Genomic DNA, 26,493 nt, shown 5'->3' on the forward strand with positions numbered 1-26,493 from the left:
TCTTCCTCCCTTCTCGTTGTACATTTATTCAGTACAAATCATGGATAATCTTCTCATCCGCATGTTCAAATCCACTCACGACTACATAGTCCCTTGGCTCTGTAATCTTCTCCAGCCCTACATCCCTCCTAGAACTCTGTTCCTTCAACTCTGGCTTCTTGAGCATTCCAAAATCCCTTCACCCCACCATTGCCTTCAGCCGTCTAGGCCCTATGTTTTGGAATTCCCTCCCTAGTTGTCTCTGCCTCTCTCTCCAGAGTCCAAGGGGAATGCAAACTATTGCACCAGTGTCTGGGAGCAGCTGTGTTGTGCAGCCCACACCAGAAGCAGGCATGTTGTGAATGCCATTTTGGAATCAAAATAGGGGCCATCGTGCCAACAAAAAAAAAAAATGGGCATGACAACTGACTTTTGCAACCATTACGTTCCCAATCTTCCCCTTCTTTGAGCTAGATTTCAGATATTGCCAGTACATCATAATCCCATGATAATTTCAGCCTGCAGCTTACCAACCTTATTTACCATGCTCTATGCATACGCACTCCAAACCTATCCTACCTGCCTTGCATTTCCCCTGCCAGATCCCTATTTCTGAACTAGTTTCCTCCAAAATCAGCAGCATCGCTGTGTGTACCCAAGTAATTAAAAGGCTTGTACGTTTACTTGTACTTGAGCTCAAGAGGAACACCAGCATGTAACAGTGATGACTGGTTAAGAAGACACTGAATAACAATCAAGCCTGGAACTCTAGCTGAGTTTCCTACTCCTTAGGTCAAGAACAAAAGCCAGCTGTCATACCCTTACGGCTTGACAAAGACACAAGTACAAATGAGTGCAAGGCAAAAAACAAAAACTTTATTGTACACAGTAGAGATGAAACATTTATTTGGTGTACAAGACAGGATTTCCCTTAAATGCACAACATGTTTTGAAAAGAAAAGTTGCGAAATCTCCACGATTAATGCATCTAAGAGTCATTAAAATGGACTTTGCAGCACATGAGTTAAAAGTAGAAGCAAAAAAAATTAATTGCTAAAATAAAATACAATTGAGATCTGGTGTAAAAATAATTTTGTTTCCAATAATATAAACCCTGGGGACTTTATACATAAAATATAAAGCACTGAAAGCTTGTGGATATGCTGCAATTATACAATTGCAATATGCCATTGCAAGATACAATGTGCAGAAACAGTCATACCTATATTTAGATTTCCAAACATTAAATTGTAAAAGGTGTTCGGTGCAAAGCTTGAAGCAGGCATGTACAACCTGCAGCAGAATTAACTGTGTTACACAGTAAAAGCCCTAACCCCCTGATTGAAGCTGTAACATTACCAAAATATTGGAACTCTATACTTCAGAGTGCAGTGCCATTAACAAAAAAAAAAATTGCCTTAAATAGAAAGACAAAAACAAAACAAACAAAACATTTTTTTGAAAAATTCCTGTCAACTGCTTCCCTTTTCCCAACCCCACCTTCTGCCCTCTCAAAGACAGTGACAGAGATTTACCTCATTAGAGCTGCTTATGGGGAACAATTTATACACAAATGATACTGAATAGAACTACCTTTCCTACAGCTGGCTCGCACTATTAAAGAATTGATTCCAGCCTTTTCTTTTGCAGAAAGATTAGATAACAGAATAGGAGGGGGTGGGGCAAAAGAGAAGGGCAGGAAAATCAAGTGGCAGCGGTAAACCTGAATAAAGCTCTTCGTTCATTTGAGAAAGGAGGAATTAAAACATTTGAAAAATGCTACATATACAAGTGTAGTTTAGAAAAGGCGCAAGAGGAAAATAATGTGTCCAGGTATCAAAGAACTTCAGAGTTTGAAGGGTTAAAACATTTTGAAGCTTTTTTTTAAAAAACAAAAACAAAATAGACTACAAGCTGTACTGTATTGAAGTCTCAGCTAGACAGGACTCATCTTTAGCTACTTATACAGCACCAGTTCGTATCCAGTCCGGGGAACAGATCTACATGCTATAGTGCATACTATTTTTTTCCGAGTCTGACCCATGATACGACTGTGGGATTGTGCAAGTTGAAGCCCTTTAACATTAGAAAGGCAGCTGAAAGAACTGTGTTCAACACAAAGCAGATTGTCAATACAAACGCTACAGTCACACGGTCTATCCAAGCTCTGTGAATGCCATACTGAACAATCACAAATGCCACACCTGAACGCATTTCTGATAGTAACACACAACCTAGTCATTGGGCTTTCTCCCCATCCCATAACTATCAAAGTGGAGGACAAAGCCATATTAAGTCACGCTTGTTAGTGCATCGTCAGTGAAGCACGTGGCAGCTTCTTCAGTAGTGATGCTACTGTACAACTTTTAGGCTCTTGCATGTTCTGAAGAGCTGTATTCTCAACAGCTGAGTGCAACAGTACCACATAAGATGCTCTTTTTCAGCTGGACAGTGATGCATTCAGTCACATGGGCAGCTGTGAATAAGTCAATATGCAAAGCCCTCTGGATATTGAAGATTGTTGCAGTGATCCATTTTCAACAAGTAGGCCGAATTATCATCAAAATGCGTGAGAGGAACAGTTTCGTCCTTGTTAATATGACAATCGATTTCAGTCTTCAGGAAGGGGCGTTGATTGTCTGGGAAGGCCATAGAGAAAAGTGCCTCAGGGTCACACACAAACTTGTACACGTACCGTTCCCCTGCGACCTAAAGAGCGGAAAAACCAATAGATAAACCCGACTATACTTCTCTAATCTGAAATACTCCAGATGATTGAGAACAGATTTCAAAGTTATAATTGTATGTTAAAATAGAATACACAATGCAGGGAGAGTGTTAAAACAATTAACCAATGGACAAGACAGTAATAGGATATGGGATGGGCACAATTGACAGAAACCCAACTGCAAATCAATGTTTGAACACGTCATTTTGAAAGACAAACAACCTAACATTTTACTTAAAGTGGAATTCTGTTTTTTTTTGTTTTAAAAGGTTAAATCGTAATGGGTTAAAATATTAAGAGTTGGATATTTAGGGCTGTGCTGCTTAGATAGCAAGTGAGCAGATTTCACAGGTGCTGCCGCTTTAAGACAGACTGTTACAGGGCAGTAGGGTTTGACACTGTGGAAGCCCCCTTTTTTAAAAAAAAACCTTGACTTTCCCACCTTTTGCATGATCCCCTTTTCATAGTAATAGCGAAGCGAGCGGCTCAATTTGTCATAGTTCATCGCGGGGCGGTTTTTCTGGATGCCCCAGCGCCGAGCAACCTGTAGCAGAAGAGGAAAAGAAAATCTGTGTTTATATATTTGTAGATATGGAGACCGCACAAATGAGCTCTGAAAATGGACGCAAAGATGAAATAACCACAGACTGTGTTTGTGCGCTATTGATCTATATCCCATTAGCGGCATTTCAGTAAATGCAAGAGCATGAATTTAGAAATCAATAGAAAGTAATAGCAAGGCCCATAGGTCACCATTGTAACAGAATAGCACATCAGCCGCTTGCTAATGGGGCTGTTGATTTGGCAAGCACAATTTTAATGAGATTTTGGAAAGGGTTTAGTCCTTATCGGCCAGTGCATCTTAAATAAAAGAGGGTGAAAATGGCAGTCCTTCTGCTCCCAAGGGCACCCACTCCAGTAATTTAACATCGTACTCGAAACTGCAAATATGAACTTGTAGGACATGGTTGAACAGAAATAAAAGAACATAATGTTCATTCAAAAAAAAAGTTCTCTAAATCGAAACCGGCTAGTATGTCTTGTGATCTTCCTAAAATTAGCTTGCTGGCCTGTAAATGTTGCAACATAATGCGTCCTTCAAATCCCTTGGAGGTCTCCAAGTGATCAGATGAACAAGGTGCGTGTACCAGGCATTCGTCATAAATGGATGAGCAACCAAAGCTAGTTCCATTGCTGCATCCTTCATGTCTAACGAAAGACCTTATAATTAGGGCTTAAAAGAAACAGCTTGCACTCTGAAAAATAATGAGTTGTATTATCATCTTGACCATTGACATACAAATCAGAGCGCTTTTGATTCAAATCAAACTTGATTCGGTTGGCAAGTAATTAAAGATCTTCCATTTTATGCATTTTCAAAGCCACAAGCAGGCTTCTCAGGTCTGTAAAGCTGCTGCAATTTCAGTCACAATTTGTTAAACATGCATCTCTCAAATATGCATAACCCTCACATCAAAAGCACTGCACAGATTCATTTAACACAAGTTTCACTGTTGCCATAGCAGCATAATCCAGTTCTTGAAGTGGAGTTTTTCCATCCACTGTTATCCCAACCATAACGAGGGCCACTTTTACAGGTCACGGCCTCTTTACTTTCCTAACCATTCTTGCTGATGCAGCAAATCCGAATACATTGACAAAACATACTGATATTGCACTTTCCTGTATTCATTTCTAAAGAGAAATGCACCAGCTAAAGAGTTGAACAAAAGAAATATATTGTGGCCTATCCAAAATAACACCATCTACTTCACTGAACAGTCAGGGCAAACACTTATGCAATTTCGTAGTTAATACCATGCATCAGTCTCTATCGGGAAACAAGAGGCGAGGAAGACGACCGTATCCAAAGGTGTCCATGAATCACGAGAGCCTCAGTTGTGACCTGTGATCTCCCTTCCCCAGGTTCTGGAAAATAGCCCTGCGTTTGGATTTCTTTTCAGCTGGTTTGTTCTGTTTGAATATTGTGGGACTGGAGGTTCTTTGTTATTACTCAGTGGTAAATTATTCCAAAACAACAGCAAAATTTGCTAGTATCAACAAATGGAGATACATGCAGATTAATGGGAACATTACAAAAGTTCAGAAAACCCTGCCCATATCTTCATCCAATAACTGATCATTGAAATAGCAGGAATTAGGTACACATGATAGTTAATTGCTGTATTGGGAGTTTCACTTCCATGCAAATTTTATATGAACTACCCTAGACTGGATTTGTAGCTGTCTACGTTAAGCAGGGTGATTCTGCCTACCTCCAAGTTTCACTCAGATCTGGATCTATTTACTAGCAGTGCCAGTTTCCAGTAATTCCATCCCATGCACAGCTGTCTGAACAAGTCTGAAAAATACTGTGTGGTTTCAACTAAAACCTTTCCTGGCCCCAGTGGGAGCCTGTATCTTGTTTGTTCCATGGGTCCTTTCCAGTTATCTGAGCAAACCCGAGGCAGCCGGTTATCTATACCCTTGGGTATACAATACCGTTGAGCAAATATTTTCCTAATGGAATGGAATGGAACACTGATATTTTGTAAGTAATTTGTGGGGGACATAGACTTTTTGGACTGTGTAGCTGTGGAATACTAGAAAATTAGGATGGTTGATGCTTTCATCTAATCCCCCCACCCCCCGCCGCACCACACACAAAATTTAAAAATACAGACAGTAGCTTCAGGCAAGCAAAGGATTTAACAAGTTACTGGAGACATGGCTGCACATAGTTACTGCTCCTTATGAATGGAAGACTTGTGACCACACCCTGGCAGTACAGATTAATAGCCCCATTAAAACCTTGGGGCACAGCGGAAATCTTAATATGCAAAAACAAGTAAAAGGCCCGGTCTCCATGGAAATGGGGCTTCAGATCATACTCTTGAACTTATTTGAACTCCAGGAATATGCTCTATGTTCCAGACCACCATTGAATGAGTCCCAGCTATTATGTACTATTTCTAGGTAAATCAGAAATAAATGTGGGACAGTCGCAGTTTTATCTTCCCGCATCACAATGGAAAGTTAAATCTGATACAAGTTTATAAAAAGAGTACACAGTAGTTTAAAAAAAAATGGTAGTGTTCCTTAAATGGTTACTTTGTCTTGGTATATCATATCGCTGAACGTTACAAGATAAAGACACTGAATTATTAACAGAAAAAAAAAAGTTGTTTCTTATTCAAATAATTCTGCTGAACTAAACAAATGCAAAGTTCAGATAAGCCATTCTAATTTCCATTTCTTTAAAAATAGATCTGGCTCTGTTCTTTTAGCCTTTGCTTTGCCACAGCATCTCAAATACATAAATCTACAATGTTCTGGGTGATCTGTTTACACATATGGTAAAGTCTGGGGAACCAACCTAGAAACGGCTACCACTACTACCAGCTGAGGGCCCAGACAGCTGAAGGCACAGCCACATGGAGCAATGAAAATTAGAGAAGCGCAACAGGCCAGAACTGAAGGAGCACAGAGATCAATTCAACAAAATACTGACAGGGAAAAAAGGTCCTGACATAACATACCTCTTCGGGTTCAATCAACTTGAATTCCATGCCTCGCCCTGTCCATGCAATGAAGTGGGAATTAGATGGATCATCCAGGAGTGTCACTAGGAACTGCCACAGCTGTAAAGACCCACGACGCTGGTATGGCAGATTTTCCCGGTACACAGGGGATTCCTGTTTAACTTTATCTGTTGGAAAATTAAGTCAAAAATGAGAAGTTGGTTTCATTTTTCATATGGACTCTTTCCATCTCAATAAACATCTATCCTCACAGAATTAAATCCAACACTTACAACAAAAAAAAAAATCCTGCTTTGCATAACTCTGCTCAGAGGAGATGAGTGTTTTGTATATTTTATATTGATCTGAAGAATGTGTAGAGAGATTTTCCTTTTCCACAGGGTCAGTTCCTTTAGGAACTGACAAAAATTCCATTGATGACCGTGAATGACTTGAACAAACATGCGAGAGGAAAAAGGCTCACATTAGATGTTGTTGGCTAAACCTCTCGGTCTCAACCTCAACAGCTGGCACACTGTAAGCAATAATGAATAGTTCAATTTTATCCCTTTCAATAAAAACACACATGCACACACACCAGCCTCGTTCCTCAACCACCATAAAGGGTTAGAATACAAGGTTCTAATTCTTCTATTGTATATTTTTTGTTTGACGTGGAAAAATTAGTGTTTACATAATTATTGCATCAATACTGTTGGCCCGAAAGTGAATCACCAACTGAACTGACTCACCCCATTCTAACAACGATTGCATCATTGGGAACACTTCAAGTTTTAGCAACATATTAAATTGAATTTTAAAAACATCTTAATTTATTAGCAATGGACTTTTATTTGGAATAGGCTTTGCCTCGACCCCACCCCAAATATTTCTCTTCTAGCAAAGTTATGGCTCTTGCTCTAGCACATGATCCCCACAGGTGACTTGCCTTACAGTAATACCCCAAGTGGCCATTTTCATGCGTGAATTCAGGTAAAAGGACTTGACCACAGTGATGGTGGTTTGGTGGGTAGGGCAGGTACATAAGGGCTCCCAATCCAGTTCTTACCATACAATCACGAATTTGATTGAGTTTTTTTTGAGGTGACCAAGAGGATTGACGAGGGCAGGGCGATGGACGTTATCTACATTGACTTTAGCAAGGCCTTTGACAAGGTCCTGTGTAGTAGGCTGGTCCAGAAGGTTTGAACACATGGGATCCAGGGTGAGCTCGCAAAGTGGATACAAAATTGGCTTGGTGATAGGAGGCAGAGGGTGGTAGTGGATTTTCAGATTGGAGGCTGGTGACCAGTGGTATGCTGCAGGGATCAGTGCTGGGCCCTCTGTTTGTCATATATATTAATGACTCCAATGTGAATGTAAGGGGCATGATTAGTAAGTTTGCAGATGACACCAAAATTGGTGGTATAATGGACAGTGAAGAAGGTTGTCTAAGGTTTCAACAGGATATCGATCAACTGGGAAAGTGGGCAAGGGAGTGGCAAATGGAATTTAATGCAGACAAGTGTGAAGTTATGCATTTTGGGAAGTTAAACCAGGGCAGGACATATACAGTGAATGGCAGGGCCCTGGGGAGTGTTGTTGAGCAGAGAGACCTTGGGGTGCAAGTACATAGTTCCCTGAAAGTGGCCACACAGGTAGACAGGGTGGTGAAGGCGGCGTATGGCATGCTTGCCTTCATCGGCCGAGGCATTGAGTACAAGAGTTGGGACGTCATGTTACAGTTGTCCACAACATTGGTTAGGCTGCATTTGGAGCACTGTGTGCAGTTCTGGTCGCCGCGCTACAGGAAAGATGTGATAAGCTAGAGAGGGTGCAGAAAAGATTCACGAGCATGTTGCCTGGTTTGGAGGGCTTGAGTTATAAAGAGGGATTGGATAGGCTGGGTGTGTTTTCCCTGGAGCGAAGGAGGCTGAGAGGGGACATGATAGAGGTATATAAAATTATGAGAGGGATAGATAGGGTAGATAGCCAGAGTCTGTTTCCCATGGTAGGGGTGACTAAAACTAGAGGGCATAGATTTAAGGTGAGAGGGAGGAGGTTTAAAGGGGATCAAAGGAGTAAATTTTTCACACAAAGAATATTGGGTATCTGGAATGAGCTGCCTGAGGAAGTGGTGGAGGCAGGAACAGTAGCAACATTTAAGAGGCATCTGGACAGGTACCTGAATGAGCAAGGCGTAGAGGGATATGGAATTAATGCAGACAGGTGGGATTAGTATAGACAGGCATTATGGTCGGCATGGACGCGGTGGGCCGAAGGGTCTGTTTCTATGCTGTACGACTATGACTAATTACATGTACATTTTGCAGCAAGGGTCACTAGATGGTGATAAGCAGCAACCCTGGTTGATAACTCTCAACCTCCAATTGTCATGATCCTACTAATCGCTCAGCTTAGATCAACTAATTTAACAGACTGGTGAACAAAACTGATTCCCTTGGTTCATGGAATTTCTTTGGAACTAAAATGAAACAGAATTTTAAAAAAGTAAACAAACATCACTTACGGTCAATCCTATCTGGTACGACACATGTATCATCATAGTACAGTCGTGGATCTCTCTCATAAGTAAAACCTGGGAAAAAGGATAAAAATGGATATTTTCAATTGACTAATCAATTAGCAATAGACTTATTTCCATTGCCAACCTACTCAGATTCAGTCAGAAAATTCTTTATGTTGAATGTGAGCTTGTTCATTTAAAAAAAAAAATTTCTTAAGTTGACATTGGCATGACATAAATCCAATAATTCCTAATGTGTTAGAGGAGATTTAGTGAATTACAGGCAGATACAGATTATATATCAGTCCTGGAACATTTGACAAGTTTGCAGTGGGGCTGATAAGTGGCAAATGCAGTTCAACGCAAAGAGGTGCAAAATAGTAGAATTTGTTGAAGGAAATAGGTTAAGTGAGTGGGCAAAAATTTGGCAAATGGAGTATAATGTGGGAAAATGTGAAATTATCCATTTTGGCTGGAAGAATAAAAAAGCAGTATATTATCAAAATGGAGAGAGATTGCAGAGTTCTGAGATGCAGTGGGATCTGGGTGTCCTAATACATGAATCGCATAAGGTTAGTATGCGGGTTCAGCATGTAATTGGTAAAGCTCGTAGAATATCATTTACTGCAAGGGGAATTGAATACAAAAGTAGGAAGGTTATGCTTCAGTTATACAGGGCATTGGTGAGATCACATCTGGAGTACTATGTACAGTATTGGTCTCCTTATTTAAGGAAGGATGTAAATGTGTTGGAAGCAGTTCAGAGAAGGTTTACTAGACTAATACCTGGAATGGACAGGTTGTCTTAGGTGGAAAGGTTGGACAGGCTAGGCTTGTATCCACTGGAGTTTAGATGAGCAAGAGGCGACTTGATTGAAATATATAAGATCCTGAGGGGTCTTGACAGAGTGGATGTGGAAAGGCGGTTTCCTCTAGTGGGAGAATCTAGAACTAGGAATCGCCATTTCAAAATAAGGGGTTGCCCGTTTAAGACAGATGAGGAGAATTTTTTTTCTCAGAGGGTTGAGTGTCTTTGGAACTCTCTTCCTCCAAAGGTGGTGGAAGCAGAGTCTTTGAATATTTTAAAGGCAAAGGTGGATAGATTCTTGATAAGCAGGAATTTGGAGTAATCAGTTCAGCCATGAACATATTGAATGGCAGAGCGGGCTCAAGGGGCCTACACCTGCTCCTAATTTGTACGTTCATATATATGTTGGACATATACCCTAAATGACAAGATCCTTAACAGAGTAGAAGAGCAAAAAGATCTAGAAGCACAAATTTGTAGACTTTTTTTTTTAAAAAAAGCTAATACTGTCGGTAGAAAAGGCCTTAACAATGGAATTCAAATTGTGGAATATTGGAATACAAAAGGAGGCGATATTTAGAGTTACACTGACTTCCTGCATTAGTGTAAAATGGGTGTTAGGGAATTGCCAGCCCGTTTTACATCCCTCGATTTTTATTTCTATAATTACTGAACAACTAGCACCAGCACGGAGATTATGTTCCAAATGGCCTCCTGTTGTGCTGTGGTTTCTTTTGATTACATTCTATGATCTACTAACACTGAATAAATTTTAAACATTGCTTAGCATTCTAAATTGGACAGCCTAAAGATAAAGAGCAATAATACAGAGCAAAATACCGGGAAGCTGGAAGCAATCTGAAATAAACAAAGTAAACGCTAGAACTACTCAGAAGGTCTGGCAGCATCTGCAGACAGAGAAGCAGAGTTAATGTTTCAGGTCTTTCATCAGAACAGGTCAAAGTTATAAATGTAATAGGTTTTTAAGCAGGTGATATGGGGAGGGAGGGACAAAGAACAAAAAAAGAAAGGCCTTTGATAGGGTGGAAGACAGCCGAGAGTTGGGCAGGGCCTATAGGAGTGGCAATGAGGCAAGAAACAAAAACAAAAAGATGCGCCAAAAGCAGATGTGCCGAAACATGCAATGAAAAGGAAACGAAATGGGGTAGAGATTGAATTTGATATTGCCTGAAATTGTTGAACTCAATATTAAGTCCAGAAAGCTGTAAAGTTTCCATTTGAAAAATGAGGTGTTATTCCTTGAGCTTGTGTTGAGCTTCACTGGAACACTGCAGTAGGCAGAGGTCAGAGAGGTCAATGTGAAAGCAAAGTGGAAGATTAAAATAAGGGACCTAAAGCTAGTGTTCACACTTGTGGACTGAATGGAGGTATTCTGCAAAGCGGTCACCCAATCTGCTTTTGGCTTCGACAGTGCAGAACAGATCACATTATAAACAGCGAATACAGTATAGTAAATTGAAAGAAGTCCACGTAAATCACTGTTTCACCTGGAAGGAGTGTTTGGGGCTTTGAATGGTGAGGTGATGCCTTGGAAAGGTGACGTAGGAAAGGGAGGGGGTGATTGAAGAGTGGACCAGAGTATTGCAGAGGGAACAGACTCTACAGAATGCTGAAAGGGGAGGGGAAGATGTGTTCGGTATTGCCGCTCCCACAGGCCCAGAAAAACTTTTTCCTGTCTTCCACCCTATCACAGACCTTCCCTTTTGTTCTTTTCTCTAACTCCCCCTTTCCCTGCCTCTGTATTTGCAAAACCTCAACTTTTTCCAGTTTTGATGAAAGGTCATCGACATGAAACATTCAACTCTGCCTCTCACCACAGATCCTGCCAGACCTGCCGAGTATTTCCAGCATTTTCTGCCTTTATTTCAGGTGGCACAGTGGTTAGCACCGCAGCCTCACAGCTCCAGGGACCCGGGTTCGATTCTGGGTACTGTCTGTGCGGAGTTTGCAAGTTCTCCCTGTGTCTGCGTGGGTTTTGCGCCGGGTGCTCCGGTTTCCTCCCACATCCAAAGACTTGCAGGTGATAGGTAAATTGGCCGTTGTAAATTGCCCCTAGTGTAGGGAGGTGATAGGGAATATGGGATTACTGTAGGGTTAGTATAAATGGGTGGTTGTTGGTCAGCACAGACTCGGTGGGCCGAAGGGCCTGTTTCAGTGCTGTATCTCTAAATCAAAATTAAATCTAAAGATAAATCCTGGTGACAGGCTGACATGCTTGTACAACATTTACATAAACCTACATTCAGTAACAAAAGGAGAAACCAAACTGCGTTGTTCCCAGACTGAAATTTTTTATTGATTAGTGATTTTTCCCTTATGATATTGGGCATGGGGAAAGAGAGGGGGGTGGGGGGGGGGGGGGGGGGGGGGAAGAAGAGAGATGAAAACTGCCCCCAATGGCAGTTCTAGTGAAAAGTAATGTTATTTTTTTTTTAAATAAATGTTCTAGTCTTAAAGTTTAAAGGAGTTAGAGATTATATAGGCCAGAAAAGCTGTTGTGACTCAGTTTTAAGTAGGACAACAGCTGATTTAAAAAAAAAAATCAGATTGCAGCACCTGAATTTTGGGGTGAAATTTTCAGTAATCTAGCCTTTTCCTAAATATATAGCAAGCAATGCTTCTTCAGAAGTTTTGAGGTACATTTGCAGATGCATTAACTGCAGCAGATAACACAGTTACCCAGAAAACTTACAACAAGCAACACAGCAAGCAGTTAAAACCCACAGCTGTCTGAGACCACAGTAGGTGAGAATGTAACGGTTCCGTTAAACCCTCAGAATGCCAAAATAGATTTATTTTTACACCTGCAGCTTGGAATCAGATGATAAGCAGATATCTTAGCAAATTCAAAAGAAAAAACAACATTTGTAATGTATGGTGGTTAATTTGTGAACTCTTCTTTCACTTATTATGCAACCTTTCTAAAATAAATTTACAGGTTTAGGTTTTAACACCATTGTAAAGAAATGGGTCATATTTAGGGCTGTCAATTTCTTCCAAGCTGCTCCTGCGCTGCTTCCAGAAGAATGACAAAAATGCTGGGAACAGGGTTTCCGCGGCAAAGTGATGGAGGCAGAGTGGGAACAGTGCAAAGGAAATTCTGGCCTGTGCACGTATTTGCAATAGCACCTCAGTTGTGGTGTGCGTAATCGAAGATAAAATCTTTGCTCAAGTGTCTTGCCCCTTCTGAAGGGATCATATCTCACGGAAGTAGTTCAACAGATGCAGATAGCCAGCTAACACCTGGCCCAAATAGCCATGCTCCATGCAGAAACTTCAGTGCCTCTCAAGGTGAACATATAATACGATTTATTTGCCAAGCTCATGTTGTATCTAAACCAATGGTCTTAGTAACCCGCTTTGCACAGGTTCTAAATTCTGCCACATACCTCAGCCATTAAAATCAGACTATTGTAGGACAACTGCACTCCAGGGTTATTAGAGTAGCTATGCCCAGATGGGACTAGGATTCCATACTCTTCAACAAACACTATCACAATAAACAATACAATAAAGAAATGGTGCGGTTTACCTTCCTGGTTGTTGGGACCAGTGTAATAGTTTCCTCCAGTCATGTAAGAGGATTGGCAATTAGGCACTTCTGTACAGAAAGATTTAAAACAAAAAAAAGGATTTTACAGATGGAGAACAGAGCAAATTATAATAACTGTTTATTTAAGTAAGTGACAAATAATATGGGAATTGCAACCCACTGAAATGTCACAGGAGCATCTCTGGGCAACTCAGCAAGCAAAGCAAGACAAACAGGTGTGCATTAATAATTCACATACCAAGGAGGAGTGAAAATTTAAATCTTAAAACAACCTGTTGCTATTTAAAACATGAAAACACAATTTAAGCGTTGGCCTTTACAGGAAGAGAATGTAATTTTAAAATAAAGCTCATGTTTAGGCCCTAAAATTGAGAGACTCTGTCCCTGGAGTAGAATCTTGCTTAACAGGAGGCAGCTGGGAGAACTAGGCACCTAGGTCAGCTGTCCTGTTCTTCAGGCTGTTGTTTCTTGCCTTTGTCTACAATGAAGTTCAAAAGTCTCAAGATTCTGCACTGGGAGCAAAGAGTCAGAATATTGGGGCCTCAGTGTAGACAGACACACCACCTACATCAGAAACTGAATTATATCGAGTTTATAGCAGAGACACAAGCCATTCAGCCCAACTGAACTATACCAACATTTATGTTCCTCACGAGCATCCTCCCATCCCTCATTAATAATTTGGACCACATGGGATTCCTCATGGAGGAGCGATCTAGTTAAACAAATATTTCTTTAAGTTTTAAAATCTGGTCACTTAATAGGGCATTATGGGATCCAAATACTTCACTTTTTGCAGTGAACTCTTTCTCTCTCTCTGTTCCCACCTCCCTTCCCTGGAAGTAACTTTCCCCCCCTCTTTTTTTCTTGGATCATGTTTCCACTGTGACCAGAACATTTACAAGGCCCCCAGACCTCTACCAATTTCATTTCGAAATCGTTCAGTAGAGAACGAATGAACTTATGCATTTCAACAGTGCCTTTCAAGACCTCAGGGCACCCCAAACCACGAAAGCCAATGAAGTCCTTTTGAAGCGTAGTCACTAGTGGTAGAGGGACATTTATATTCTTGCTATGGCTTCTGGGTGGGTTGAGGATGATGACAGTCAGAGCCTTGTGATTTCTCTCCCCCCACCCTACTTCCTTTAGCTGGTTTGATGTTCCTAATCAAAGTCCCTAGGAAGCTGGCGACCTATTTATACAGCTAAAAACCCCACTCTGGGATGTAGCTCAAAGATCATAGAAAATATGAGAGTCTGGAAGTCAGATTCTTTGGACTACAGAATGTTGACGGTACCACATACCTGTTCTTGACAATAGCTTGCAGTGTAAAACTGCCTCAAAAGCTTCTTGCAAGTGGCCCAGAGGTGTGGGGTCCCAGAACTCAACTTAATGACACTGCTCATTGATGCTCCAGTATGTGGTCTCAACATGTTCCGAATTTGCCTTAGCAGCAGCAGGCACTCCCATGATTTAACGGTGCCCATGAAATTACACTGCTTTAATCTTGCAACTATGCAGCTCTTGACCTCTAGAGACAACAGAGCTGGCCTTTACAAAAAGAATTGGGAGGACTTTAAACCAGATGCAGCCAGCTTCACCAAGTGTATGACTCATATGGAACGGACTGACATAGATCAGAAAGGGCCTTGGGTTCAATCTGCTACGTGTGGGGAGTTAGTCAATTTTAAAATGGGGTTAGCAGTTAAAGGTGCAACAAATGCCACACGGGGGAACGTGAAGGGGACTAATCACCAAATGTTCCATTGCTGATTGCAGCACAAGTCACCAATTAGCACAGCGCACCGATGCGGACACCGTGTGATGATGGGACTCCGTTGCAGTGAAACCCCCACCACCGCTGGTCAAATAGTCTACAAATGTGAAGAATGCCACTTGGGCAATGTATTAAAATGTCTTGGGGAAGAATGCTGGGGAAGAGGGGAGAAAAGTCAGATTAGTGAAGCAATTTGTGCCAATATGCTGGATGTTCAAAAATCAGGCTGAATCCACAGCAATGATGCAGGTCCTTCCATGGATTTACGAGAGATCAGTTTAACATTTTTTACTTTCAAATGCACTTTCTAATCAAATTCCAAACTGCCTTCTTCTAGCCAGTCACGCTCCATTAGTAGAACAGGCTGATCAATTATACAGAACTGTGATGTGTTTGACCATTTAGGAAAAACTACACTGGAAAACCAGACAACTATAGAATCTGTAACACAACCATTTTAGTGAACTGACATTTTATATCTAGTGCCTTCCTGAATTGTGCTATTGCAAATGGAAAAGGGAATTTTTTTTTTTTTTTTGGAGGGGAGAGTAGAGGAGTCTAGCTATTAAGATAAATTCTCCAATCCAACTCACCTCCAGCCAGCATGAAAAAAGCTTGGTCAGCCATGTTAAACCAAAACAGTAGATGGTCACTACCCTTGGACTGACAGGTGACTGCAATAAGTGCAAAGAAAGCAGTTGTTTCTTGGCTGTCATCTAACTAAATTAGATTTCTCTGCCTGTAAACCAGCCCCTCCTGGATTTTTATTTATTTAGAGATATAGCACTGAAACCCTAACCCTAACCCTTTGGCCCGAGTCTGTGCCGACCATCAACCACCCATTTATACTAATCCGACAATAATCCCATATTCCTACCACATCCCCACCTTCCCTCAATTCCCCTACCACCTACCTATATAAGGGGCAATTTACAACGGCCAATTTATCTGAGGGAGGAAACCGGAGCACCCGGCGAAAACCCACGTGGTCACAAGGAGAACTTGCAAACTCCGCACAGGTAGTACCCAGAATCGAACCCGGGTCGCTGGAGCTGTGAGGCTGCGGTGCTAACCACTGCACCGCCCCTTATATCTGATGGACGGACCAATAACATGTTTTGGTAGTGAATATTGAACAGGGGAAGGGATTTTATTTTTATAAAAAAGTACATGAAACCATGACCTAAATTTTAAAAATCTGCTCTCCTAAAGCCTTGGATGCCATTAAATGTTGTCCTTTAGCTTTAAATCTTTACCATCTGCTTAGCTTTACTGCAGATCGCCTCTCACAGCCTCCTATAGGTTATGGTATTTTTAGGCCTAAGCTGATTAGAAGAGTTTACAGTTACATCACAGAGTATCAAATTAATAACACCCTTGAAGAAACGGTCATACAAACTACTTAAAACAATGTGATTCTTTAAATACCAAAGCCTAGTTATAGGCTCTTTTTTTGTTTTCAAGTATGCAGAATAAAAAAGGATCTGTCACCTAACATAGAACAATACATTTCCATTAGAAATTAATACCAGAAGGGAATTATTCCAAAAGCTGGGATTTGTGGATTTCTCCCTCCCCTGCAATGCAAGATTGACATAAGTGAAAGGTCACTTTGTAGAATGTGCTCATCTATGTTTGTCCAGCAACCACCATAAAGTAAATGTGTGAAATGCCAATCAAGCCCATCACTGTGGTAACAAATCTCTCAGCTTGCTGATGTCAAAGATAATAAAAGGGATGCAGAATACCCAAGGGCAGGAAGAGGGGCCAGACTCATTCCTTAAAACTATCAACATCTCGTTAGGAAAGACTGCATTTTACACTGACCTAAGTAACAGATCAATACGATCTATTGGGAACCAACCTGAGTCATAGCAGTAGTCCCTTGGCTCCTGCTTAATCCCTAGGGGGGGCTGGAAATTCTGTCTGCTGGTACCACTGACACCTGTAGCAATGTGATCGTAACACGAATCATGGTATTCCTGCTTGAAGCCCTGAGGAGACGGCGAAGGCATCGGTTCTGACATTTGCCGTTGGTAAACTTGCCGACTGTCTCTGGGGACTCCTGACTGGGGTGGGTATGGGTGGCATGGTTCAGACATCTGCCGCTGGAACCTTTGAGGATACAACAAAGCCAGGAACAGTCACTTCTCAAAACACAGCACACTGGGATAGAATGACTCTTATTAGGCTGCTTATTAGACATTAACATTGAATAGAAGTCTTCTGCGCATGTAAAACATCTGACCACACCGCTCTTAGTGTTTTCGCACTTCCCTCTGCCCCCATTTCTATATATTGTTGTTCAAACTGCCTGCAATAGTTGTCATTTGGCACAAATGCAGGATGTTTGAATACTAGACCCAAGAGGTAGATTACGAAGCACCAGAAACAGCTAAAAGTTTTATAGATCATACAAACACACTTACAAAGTTAAAGACTATTATTTAGAAGGTCAACCATACAAAGTCATCAATCTGCACTGTATGTGCCTGGTTAGACACATAGATGTGGCACTAAGTGGGTAGGACAGGAGTGAATATTTTGGAAAGCATTTATTTGCTAACAGACTGTGCATTAACCAGTTGCTCAATTGGCACCTGGAGTCCTCAGAACAGAACATACAGGTTACAGTATTGCAATAGAATAGCATTGTTTTGGCCTCATCACAACTTTCCCTTCAGGGGGCAAGTCAGTATATCTCTAAAATAGACCAATTGAGAATCCTTTAGCACCTTGAAAAGTGATCCCACACAAATCAGCTCTTTGCAAATCATCTGGGTCTCTGGCACTGCTTTCTATGTAAAACGATCCTTCACAGCTGACTGCAGTCGGATTAGTCCCATTTCCACTTCGTATCAACCTGCCTGCCAAGCTGAAATCCATAGCACCCCTGGTATGTCTCCATCGGAACAAACACTTCCAGATGGTCCTGAGCCAGCATCCCATGCATACCACTTGGCAGAAGAGAAAACCAAGAGTTGTGGGAAGCAAAAGCTGCCACGGAAGCAAGTGCCATCCAGGGAACTACTGCTGCCCAAAATACCGTGCTCTTAACACGTCTTCCTGCACTCCTTTGGGAGTTTAGCATTAACGGGCTTTTTATTCTGATGATCCCAAAATAACTCCAGTAAGACTCCATTTGTGCATAGTAATATGGAGATAAAGGACTTGACCTTAGGAATAAAATTCCTCCTCTCCACTGCAAGGGAACATCAGAAAGACTAGGAGCCCTGTGCTTTCAGCTGTATTCTATTTCTGCTGATAGCTCATCCAGTTGGTGTTTTAAACAAAAATTAATTTAGTATTTTGAAAGCGCAGCATGTACTGTATCTAATAATTGAAAAAGTGGTATCTTGAACAAGAGTGTTTCCTCCCTCATGCATAATGCAACTTCAAGTGAAGTAAAACACACCAAGATCAGTCAACCCTGACTGATTTACTTTTCGCCCTAGTTCAGAGGTACCAACATCAATTGTGACATTCTTCCCTCATTCCATGATCTCGTGGAATGCAGCAGAGACCAGGAAACAAACTTGCTTGGCCAAACAAAATTGATTGGAAAGAATTCGACAACATGCACAGATCGGTGTGCGTCAGAGAGAGATTAGGAATTGGGGCCACAATGTGTACTTCCCTGCAAATTGAAAGTCTTCATTCATGAAGCATTATTAAGCTGATTTTAAGGGACCACTAGAAGCCAGAAGCAGGGATTTTTCTTGCACTCCTACCTGTGCTCTGGTGCATACTGGGACTCAGTCAGGGTCTGTGACATCTGAAGTGGGGGCTGGGGAGCTCGAGGTACTGCAAAGGTTTGTTGCTGCTGTTGTTGTGGAGCTGATGCAGGAACTGCAGTCTGTACTGGGGATGATGTAGGGCCGTGGGCCGAAGCTGGCACTGGAAGGGGAGGAAGAGGGGAATTCTGATGGACTGGAGACACAGGGGTGGCCGGTGGAGTTAATGGCTTGAACCCAGCGGGGGGCTTCCTATCATAGGCACTGCAAATAGAAATGAAACCACAAAGATTAGATACCTTGCTGGCACTTCACTTAGCACATCTTTTGCTTTGCATTTTAGGTTAGCATTGGTGAATAGTTGGTGTAAATTCAACACTCAGTGCCATAAACCTGCTACAATTAACAGCTCTTTATGTAAAACGATGGGTGTCCCTAGGGTATTTCTGCATCACTTTCGATTATAGCTCAAATGCTACAACATCTATTAAAAGGATCACAGCAGTTTCTTTACCAGCCCCCATTCTCCAGGCCAGAATTTCCTGACCATTTCTCAATGAGTCATGATCTTCACCCAAGTGAAGCCTTAGTTTGTAAGCCTAGATGCTGATAATCAGACTGTTGGACTGTGAAGGGCATCACACCTGAAGCCACCTCAGGTCTGTTCCGGTACACTTTCTAACAGAATGCAGAGTGATATTTTTCCTCCCTAACCCAGGGCCACTGAGAAAGGTTACCTCCGGCTAAAATAAAAATCAGCAATCAACACATACCAATGATTAAATCTGAAGCCTACCTCGTTCTTAAACCGCTCAGTACTGCACCAACCTGCCAAGCATTCACACACCAAGCTCTTTGGCGTCAGCTGTGGCTCAGTTGGTACACCTCAGTCACAAGGTGCTGGGTTCAAGTCCCACTCCAGGACTTGAGCACAAAAATCAAGACTGACATCCAGTGCAGTATTGATGGATTGCCATTTTGTTGGAGGTGCTACCTTTTGGATGAGACATTACACCGACACCCCACCTGCCTGCTTGGATGGATGCAAGAGATCCCACAGCACTATTTTGAAGAGGAGCAGGGGAATTATCCCAGGGGTTCGGAGCAATATTTAACCCTCAAATCAACTTCACAAAAAGAGATTATCTGGTCATTATCACATAGCTGGCTGTGGGAGTTTGCCGTGTCAAATTGGCTGCTGCGTTTCCTACATTGCAACAGTGACTACACTTCAAAAGTACTTCATTGGCTGTAAAGCACTTTGGAGATGTCTGGTTGTTGAGAAAGGTGCTATATAAATGCAAGTTTTTTTTTAAAAAGAGCTTTTAACAAGCACTGCAATCCTTAATTACTTGTCCACCCAAGATCTGTCTTTCAGAATATGGGGTTGCTTCAAAAATTAGCCCACATACAAAAAAAATAATAGGTTGGGCTGAATTTTAATACGTATAGCAATCGATCATCTTTCTGTAATTTTTCTTTTACCACTTCAAAATTCACTCTTTAGTTCACTTTACATCCAAGTATATGTGCAAATCATTACACTGCATGGAATAGGTTACAGTCAGCCTGAGCAGTTTAACTGCAAGCCTCGAGATGAAATCACGTGTACCCTGTGCTATAGTGTGGTTATCAGAAGAATGCAAAAACTGCAAGAAATAAAATTGTATGAACACATGCACCAGGATAGATAATCATGGGGCTTTCACTTGATTGAATATTTGCCTCAAAACCAGAGTGTATCAGCAGGTTTGACAAGAATCATGTGAAATAAGTGTGTTTTATCAGTTGCTAATAAAAGTGCAATCATCGGAAGAACACAAAAGCAAATTTGGAGGGGGAAGAATGGCGGTGGGAGGGTTGGCTTGGCCAGAACCAAGAGTACTCTGCGTCAAGTCACAGGATGAGGGGTGCGGAAGGTAGTAAAGAACTTGTATGTTAATAAAGTCCTCGACGTCTGAAGCGCTTCCTAGCCAGCGAATTGACCGTTGCAGTGTCGGTAAAATAGGAAGCACGTATACAGTTGATGATTGCCCAAGTCTAAGAATAATTCATTGCGCACCTGTAACTGTAGAGGCAGTTTTCGCCATAGCTAGAATTGAGACTCTGCTTGTGACGGCAGGACACATCCGTATTAGGACTGTGAGATTCTCGCTTGATCTTTGCCGGGGGAGGTCCATGAAATACCACTGAAATCAAATAAGTTCACATTGTAACTCTAGCTGCAGAAAGTGACAGATGCGACACGAAGATAGACAATGATGAATACGTACTAATTAAGAGTCTGATTGGACATTAAAGGGACATCCATAATTGTCCAGATGAAAGTACATGGGTGGTGAGGGCTGGCGGGCTATAAACAGAACCATGTTAATTACATGCAAGTGTTATTGTAGGATTTTTGTGGGGGATTGAAACGAAATGTAGAACAAAAAGATAATGGATGCCTAGATATGCGTATGTTTAAACTTGGAATAAAAGAGGATGAGTTGGGTTTGCAGTCAAATTTCTCCTAATTTATAACAGTTCATAAACTACTGTTGTGAAATAAGTACACATCCTTAACTATTAATGTTCATTGAGAATATGCATTTGTACTATCAGATTTCACTGATTTCAAACATATCAAATGACCCTCCACAAAATTCAGTGCCTGCGTACAGATATGAATTCTCTTACTGTAGTACATCAGCATTACTAAACAAGGCAGATCTAACTGTTGTGCACCAAAGCTCAAGGTTTACTGTGAGGAAACATTCTCACAGGGAGAGTGAATGGTTTACAGATGGAAGCCACTCAAAAAGGCCAGACATTGACCCTTACACCTTCTGGGAAAGCTAATGATCTTTCCAAGTTTGAATTTCACTCCACAGAGAGAGATTCCAACCCTTCCCAGGGAATGTAAGTTTTTCTTTTAAATCACCTGCAACTCCAGGATTACCACTCAAGTCTGAAGACCAGGGCATACAATTTATTTCCTAGATATTACTAAATGCATTAAAAAATTTTAATAACGCCCAAGATTAAAAATGTAAGCATCAATACATCTGTGGCCAATGTGCTTTATTCCAGTTGGTGTCCCTGTAAAGATGCTTCCTGAAGATGGAATTGTAACCACTGTATTCAGCAGGCACCCATGTGGCAGAAAAGCATATCCTGGGTAAAGTCAATATTCAAGTCACATATACACACACTAAATTAGATATTTAGTAGTTATTTCCCAAGATGACCTATATTTATCTCCCCTTACCATTAGCATTCCCATCATTTTGCTAAGTCACCACTCAGCACTGAACAGGAGTCAATTATTCCCATAGCTTTACCGGCACTCAGTCCTGGACAAGAATGGTACACAGCTGAAACTCACCAGAATGGGCGAGCAATAGTTATGCATTTTGTAAACAAATGATATTTCAGAACAGTTGCAAAATGGAGGTTAGTATTTTCATTATATCTAATGGGATTCTATGGGTTTAAAAAAAAAAGTGAATTTCATCACAATGATTAAATGGATCCACAAAGAATTGCAGACTGGGACCAGCCCAGGACCATCTGTATGATCACCTGAATAGAAGCATGGAAAAATTTAATATTGTTGCTTGAAATTATTCAGCCATGTTACCTTTGGCAGCTTGATATCTGAAGATGCCTATCTGCAAAAGGCTACAGACAGCTTTCAAAAATTTCTGGTACAAAATAAAATGGGCTCCCCAGCCAAAACGTCACAGGACAGCTACCAAACTTCAGAGCATGTTGACACTGGCTGAATTGTGGGGCAGTACCAATGAGATGCAATCAGTACAAAACTCGAATCACAGCTGAGGATCACCCGAGCACTTCCAGCTGGACCCAGAGAACAAACCACACTCTAGGTGATGGCCCTGGGCTAATTGCTTCCATCCATCTTTTCTAAGCAGATGATGCAACAATGCACTAAGGGATGACATCCCTGCGGACGAATAAGCCGATAAGCTTCACAAACACAGCTGGTGGCTGACTGCAGGAATTTAACTGTGCAAATAAAAACTGCTTACAGTAACCAGAGGGAAAATGATAATCCTCCTTGTAATTATATACAACCGTGTCTGTTAAAATATATATTTTTTTTTTAAGTCTGCAAGTTGAAGAAAATTACAACATACATTTTTAACAAACTGGACCCACTCACAGCATATGATGGAAATGAAACCAGATTTTGTTTCACCTTACACACCCCTCTCCCCCCCACCCCCTTTCTATGCATTTTACTATTCAAAATCATTTTTCTGCCAGTGAGCGGGTTACAGGTAACTAAATGAATAGGTTGAGTTATTGGGTCATTTAATGTGCTCTCTAACCTGCAGAGACTGACCGACTGCTATATTTTCTCAAGTGCTTTATGTTTTTCTGTCTTTTCATCATTGTGGTTAACTTGTGTCAATTTTGGGCCTTTATTTTGCAGCTCACGTGGGTAGAATTTGATATTTATAGTATGCTCTGTCATTAGGTGACATCAGCAGCAAAGAAAAGTCAAAAGATTATCTTTCAATTATTGTGCTCTAGATTTTTCCAACACCTGCTAAAGAATCACACTTAAAAAAATTAAAGATCACTAGCTTATACTTCACAAGCTAGGTTTTCATGCCAAGCCCAATACTTGCTCTTAATTAACAATGACTGTGATGAGGGACAAACATAGCATCTATGGATTCTTAACTGACAACTTAAAACCATCAAATTCACTCGTCCCAAACCACAATTTTCAAGATGAGAGTCTTTATTTTTACAGCATGCAATATAAAAAAAATTAAGGGACAGCTATTTAAGCAATAACTACTTGCATTTATGACACCTTCAAAACATCCCAAGGTGCTTCTCTTGAATGTAATCAGACAAAAAATTAACACAAAGATAAAGAAGGAGGCATGAAGACAGATGGCCAAACGCTTGGTTAAAGAGGTAGGTATTAAGGGTGGGGAGAGGAGGGGGGTCTCAAAGGAGCAGGATAGAGAGGAGAGGGGTTCAGGGAGGCAATTCTAGAGCTTAGGCCCTTAACAACTAAAGGCACAACCACCAATGGTGGGAAGGAAAGAGGCAGAAGGACCAGAGGCCAGAATTGGAGTTCTTCGAGGTTTGGAGGAGAATACAGAGGTAAGGAGAGGGAGGCCACAGACTGTTTTGAACAAAAGGATAAAAGGTTTTAAAATGGAAGCATTTGGGGACTGGGAGCCATTGTAGGTCAGCAAGCACAGGGATGAAGAGCGAGCAGGACTTGGTGCGAGTCAGGATACGGGCAGCAGAGTTTTAAGTTTATGGGAGACTGGCTAGGAAAGTATTAGAATAGTTGAGTCTCGAGGTAACCAGAGCAAGGCCGACAGTTTCCACAGCACGTGGGCTGAGGCAGGGGCAGGCAGTGTTACAGAGGTGGAACTAAGGGGTCAATATTAAGCCAGAGCTCCTATCCCGTTTGGAATAGATTAATCTCGGAACACAAACAAAAAAGATTTTGCATTTAATTCTGCATTCAGTTTTGTCGCTGTATGATTACCATGCAATTAAATTACTAAATCAGCATAACTTCTGAATCACTTACATTGGACAGCAGCTCAGAATGGAAACCCCTTGCAGTTTCTGGTTGAAGATATGCTTTAAAAGGGTACTCAACTTTTTGATACCACTGTGCTCACAGGCAATTACATAACTGATATGTTCACTGTAACTCAAGTTTCTATTGATTTCAGAAACCAAGTGCTGGATTTTAAGTAGGTGGCAGGGGCCCCACTCCTGGAGTTGAAAGAGGGAGCCAGTGGGACCTAGGGCTGCCATCCCTAGTAAGGCCCAGAGGGCCGGCAGCTCAGCACTGCCACTGCTAGCAGTGGCCACTGCTGGGACTGCATCTTGAGGATGAGAGCACATCTATGGCCGTGCGCCCTCAAAGTCAGGTAAGAGGGCTCTGGGGGTGCCAGGGCCAGGCAGGCCCTAGTAGGGGTGGGGTGGGCCATTAAGCACAGACAACATCGCTGCCACGGGGTGGCCATTGCCATCAAGGGATCTCCTCTGTGGGCCAGAGTGCCCAAAAAGGAAGGCCCCTCCCCCAGGGGCTGCTGGGAGGCCAGAGGTAACATGGTAGCGAGCCTCCCATGCTATCTGCCACCTTCCCTGCCTCTGGCAAAATGGCACAGAGGTGGGATGATGACAGGTGTGTCACCCGACGCCTTCCTGCACCATTTTGCCAGCCTTCCCGGCTGTCCCCAAAGGGCTGGTAAAATTCAGCTCCAAGTGTTTGTAGCCAAGCCAAGGTTCTGAAGAAGGGTCACTGACCCGAAACGTTAACTCTGCTTCTCTTTCCACAGATGCTGCCAGACCTGCTGAGTGAATCCAGCATTTCTTGTTTTTGTTTCAGATTTCCAGCATCCGCAGTATTTTGCTTTTATAAAACTAGACTTATTGCATGCACCAAAATCCCATTTTTACACCACAAAAAACATGAAGGTTTGTTAAGACATGACCTTGTATAATTTCATTTTTCTCCAGTGCTCCCTCTGCCCACTATAATGCACACACACACAAATTTATGTTCCGTTGACTGGCTAGGCAATAGCTGGAGTAAAGGGCTCTTCAGGAGGTTACAAGTGATATGTAGATAATGAGCTGAAGTGGCAAAAAATAAGTCTTCAAAAGCAAAAAAAAAACTTCAAAAGGCAGGGAGAAAATTATAAAATTCCATTCTTTAGTTGAGGAAAAAAAAAAAAAAAAAAAAAAAAAATCGCTCCTACTTTAGAAAGATTAACACAGCAGGAATATGCTACCAGTGCATGACTTGAGCTGCACAGCATGAAAAATTAGTTTGTTAATAGTTTCGACAATGGTTTATTTTCAAGATTATATATATTACTGTCATTTTCTCACACTTTACTATTTCTTACACAGTTATACATATAGTATACAATTGCTGCGTTGAGGAAGTGTCAGATAACAACTAGAATATGTGAATCATATGGCTTGGTTCAAAAGAAAATGTATACCTCCCCTAGCCCAGGCTGTGCCTCCAGCCATATCAAATTATCAATAAAGCAGTGAACTAGACAGAGATGGCTATCACCCAAACCACAACAATGCTTTATCTGAAAGCTACAAGCTGGGTGGAATTTTTCTCCTCCTGCTTAAATATTGGCACAGTTCCAAGGCAATAACCTTAACTCTTCACCTACATTAACGATTAGCACAACCAAGAAGTGGCCATACACACACACCAGTACAAACATAAAAATCAGGACAGCTCTGGTGAGTCTGTGCATTCGATCAGCCTTTTGTTTTTCTACTGTTTAAACCAATGTTATCTGGCACCCAGAGGCTTCATAAAGAGCGCGGATGCATTAAACAAAATACTCCTCTCATACCAGTATAAAGCAGGCTCTCCTGTCACACTACTAAACTCCTCAGTGCCACCATTCATGTATAATAAACATCTGTACTCTTTGTCTGGTCTCACTCACTGAAGCCCATTTACCAGCACAAGCTTACTAGAGATATTGAGGGTGCAGAAAGATAGATAGGTTTCTATGAACATAAGAACATGATAGACATCAATTTCTAGAATACTGTGCAGCTGCTACCATTATAAATGGAGCTGGTATTGCACCATAAAAATCCTACAAGCTAATTAAAGCAGGTCTAGCTGCACTGAATTTGAACTTGGCACAGTTATACCAAAGGATCACTGAAGTCACATTTGGATGAACTGTAAAATATGTTCCAAGTGCATCCCGCAGCTCCTGAGGGATTGGAGGACTGTAAAGAGCAGTTTGACCTGCCACACCACTGCGGCAACAGGGAACAACTTTGGGAAACTGAATTATGACACAT

At 41.5% G+C, this 26,493-nt stretch overlaps 1 protein-coding gene across 2 annotated transcripts in view; it reads right to left on the bottom strand.

Annotated features, from left to right (window-relative positions):
• Positions 1-865: 865 nt before the first annotated feature.
• LOC137372188 (ETS translocation variant 5-like) overlaps positions 866-26,493 on the bottom strand; it is a 30,053-nt gene continuing 4,425 nt past the window's right edge. Inside the window, exons 5-12 of one of the 2 annotated variants that reach the window (XM_068035760.1) lie at positions 20,711-20,837; positions 18,646-18,912; positions 16,779-17,029; positions 13,117-13,185; positions 8,759-8,827; positions 6,247-6,416; positions 3,150-3,251; positions 866-2,688 (exon numbers count right to left, since the gene is read on the bottom strand). In XM_068035760.1, the coding sequence (XP_067891861.1) occupies positions 2,467-2,688; positions 3,150-3,251; positions 6,247-6,416; positions 8,759-8,827; positions 13,117-13,185; positions 16,779-17,029; positions 18,646-18,912; positions 20,711-20,837 (1,277 nt within the window). In that variant the 3' untranslated portion in view covers positions 866-2,466. The remainder of the gene's footprint in view (positions 2,689-3,149; positions 3,252-6,246; positions 6,417-8,758; positions 8,828-13,116; positions 13,186-16,778; positions 17,030-18,645; positions 18,913-20,710; positions 20,838-26,493) is intronic. The other variant, XM_068035761.1, reaches the window with a different exon arrangement.

This window comes from Heterodontus francisci, chromosome 7, assembly GCF_036365525.1.
Source record: "Heterodontus francisci isolate sHetFra1 chromosome 7, sHetFra1.hap1, whole genome shotgun sequence".
NCBI classification, from domain to species: Eukaryota; Metazoa; Chordata; class Chondrichthyes; order Heterodontiformes; family Heterodontidae; genus Heterodontus; species Heterodontus francisci.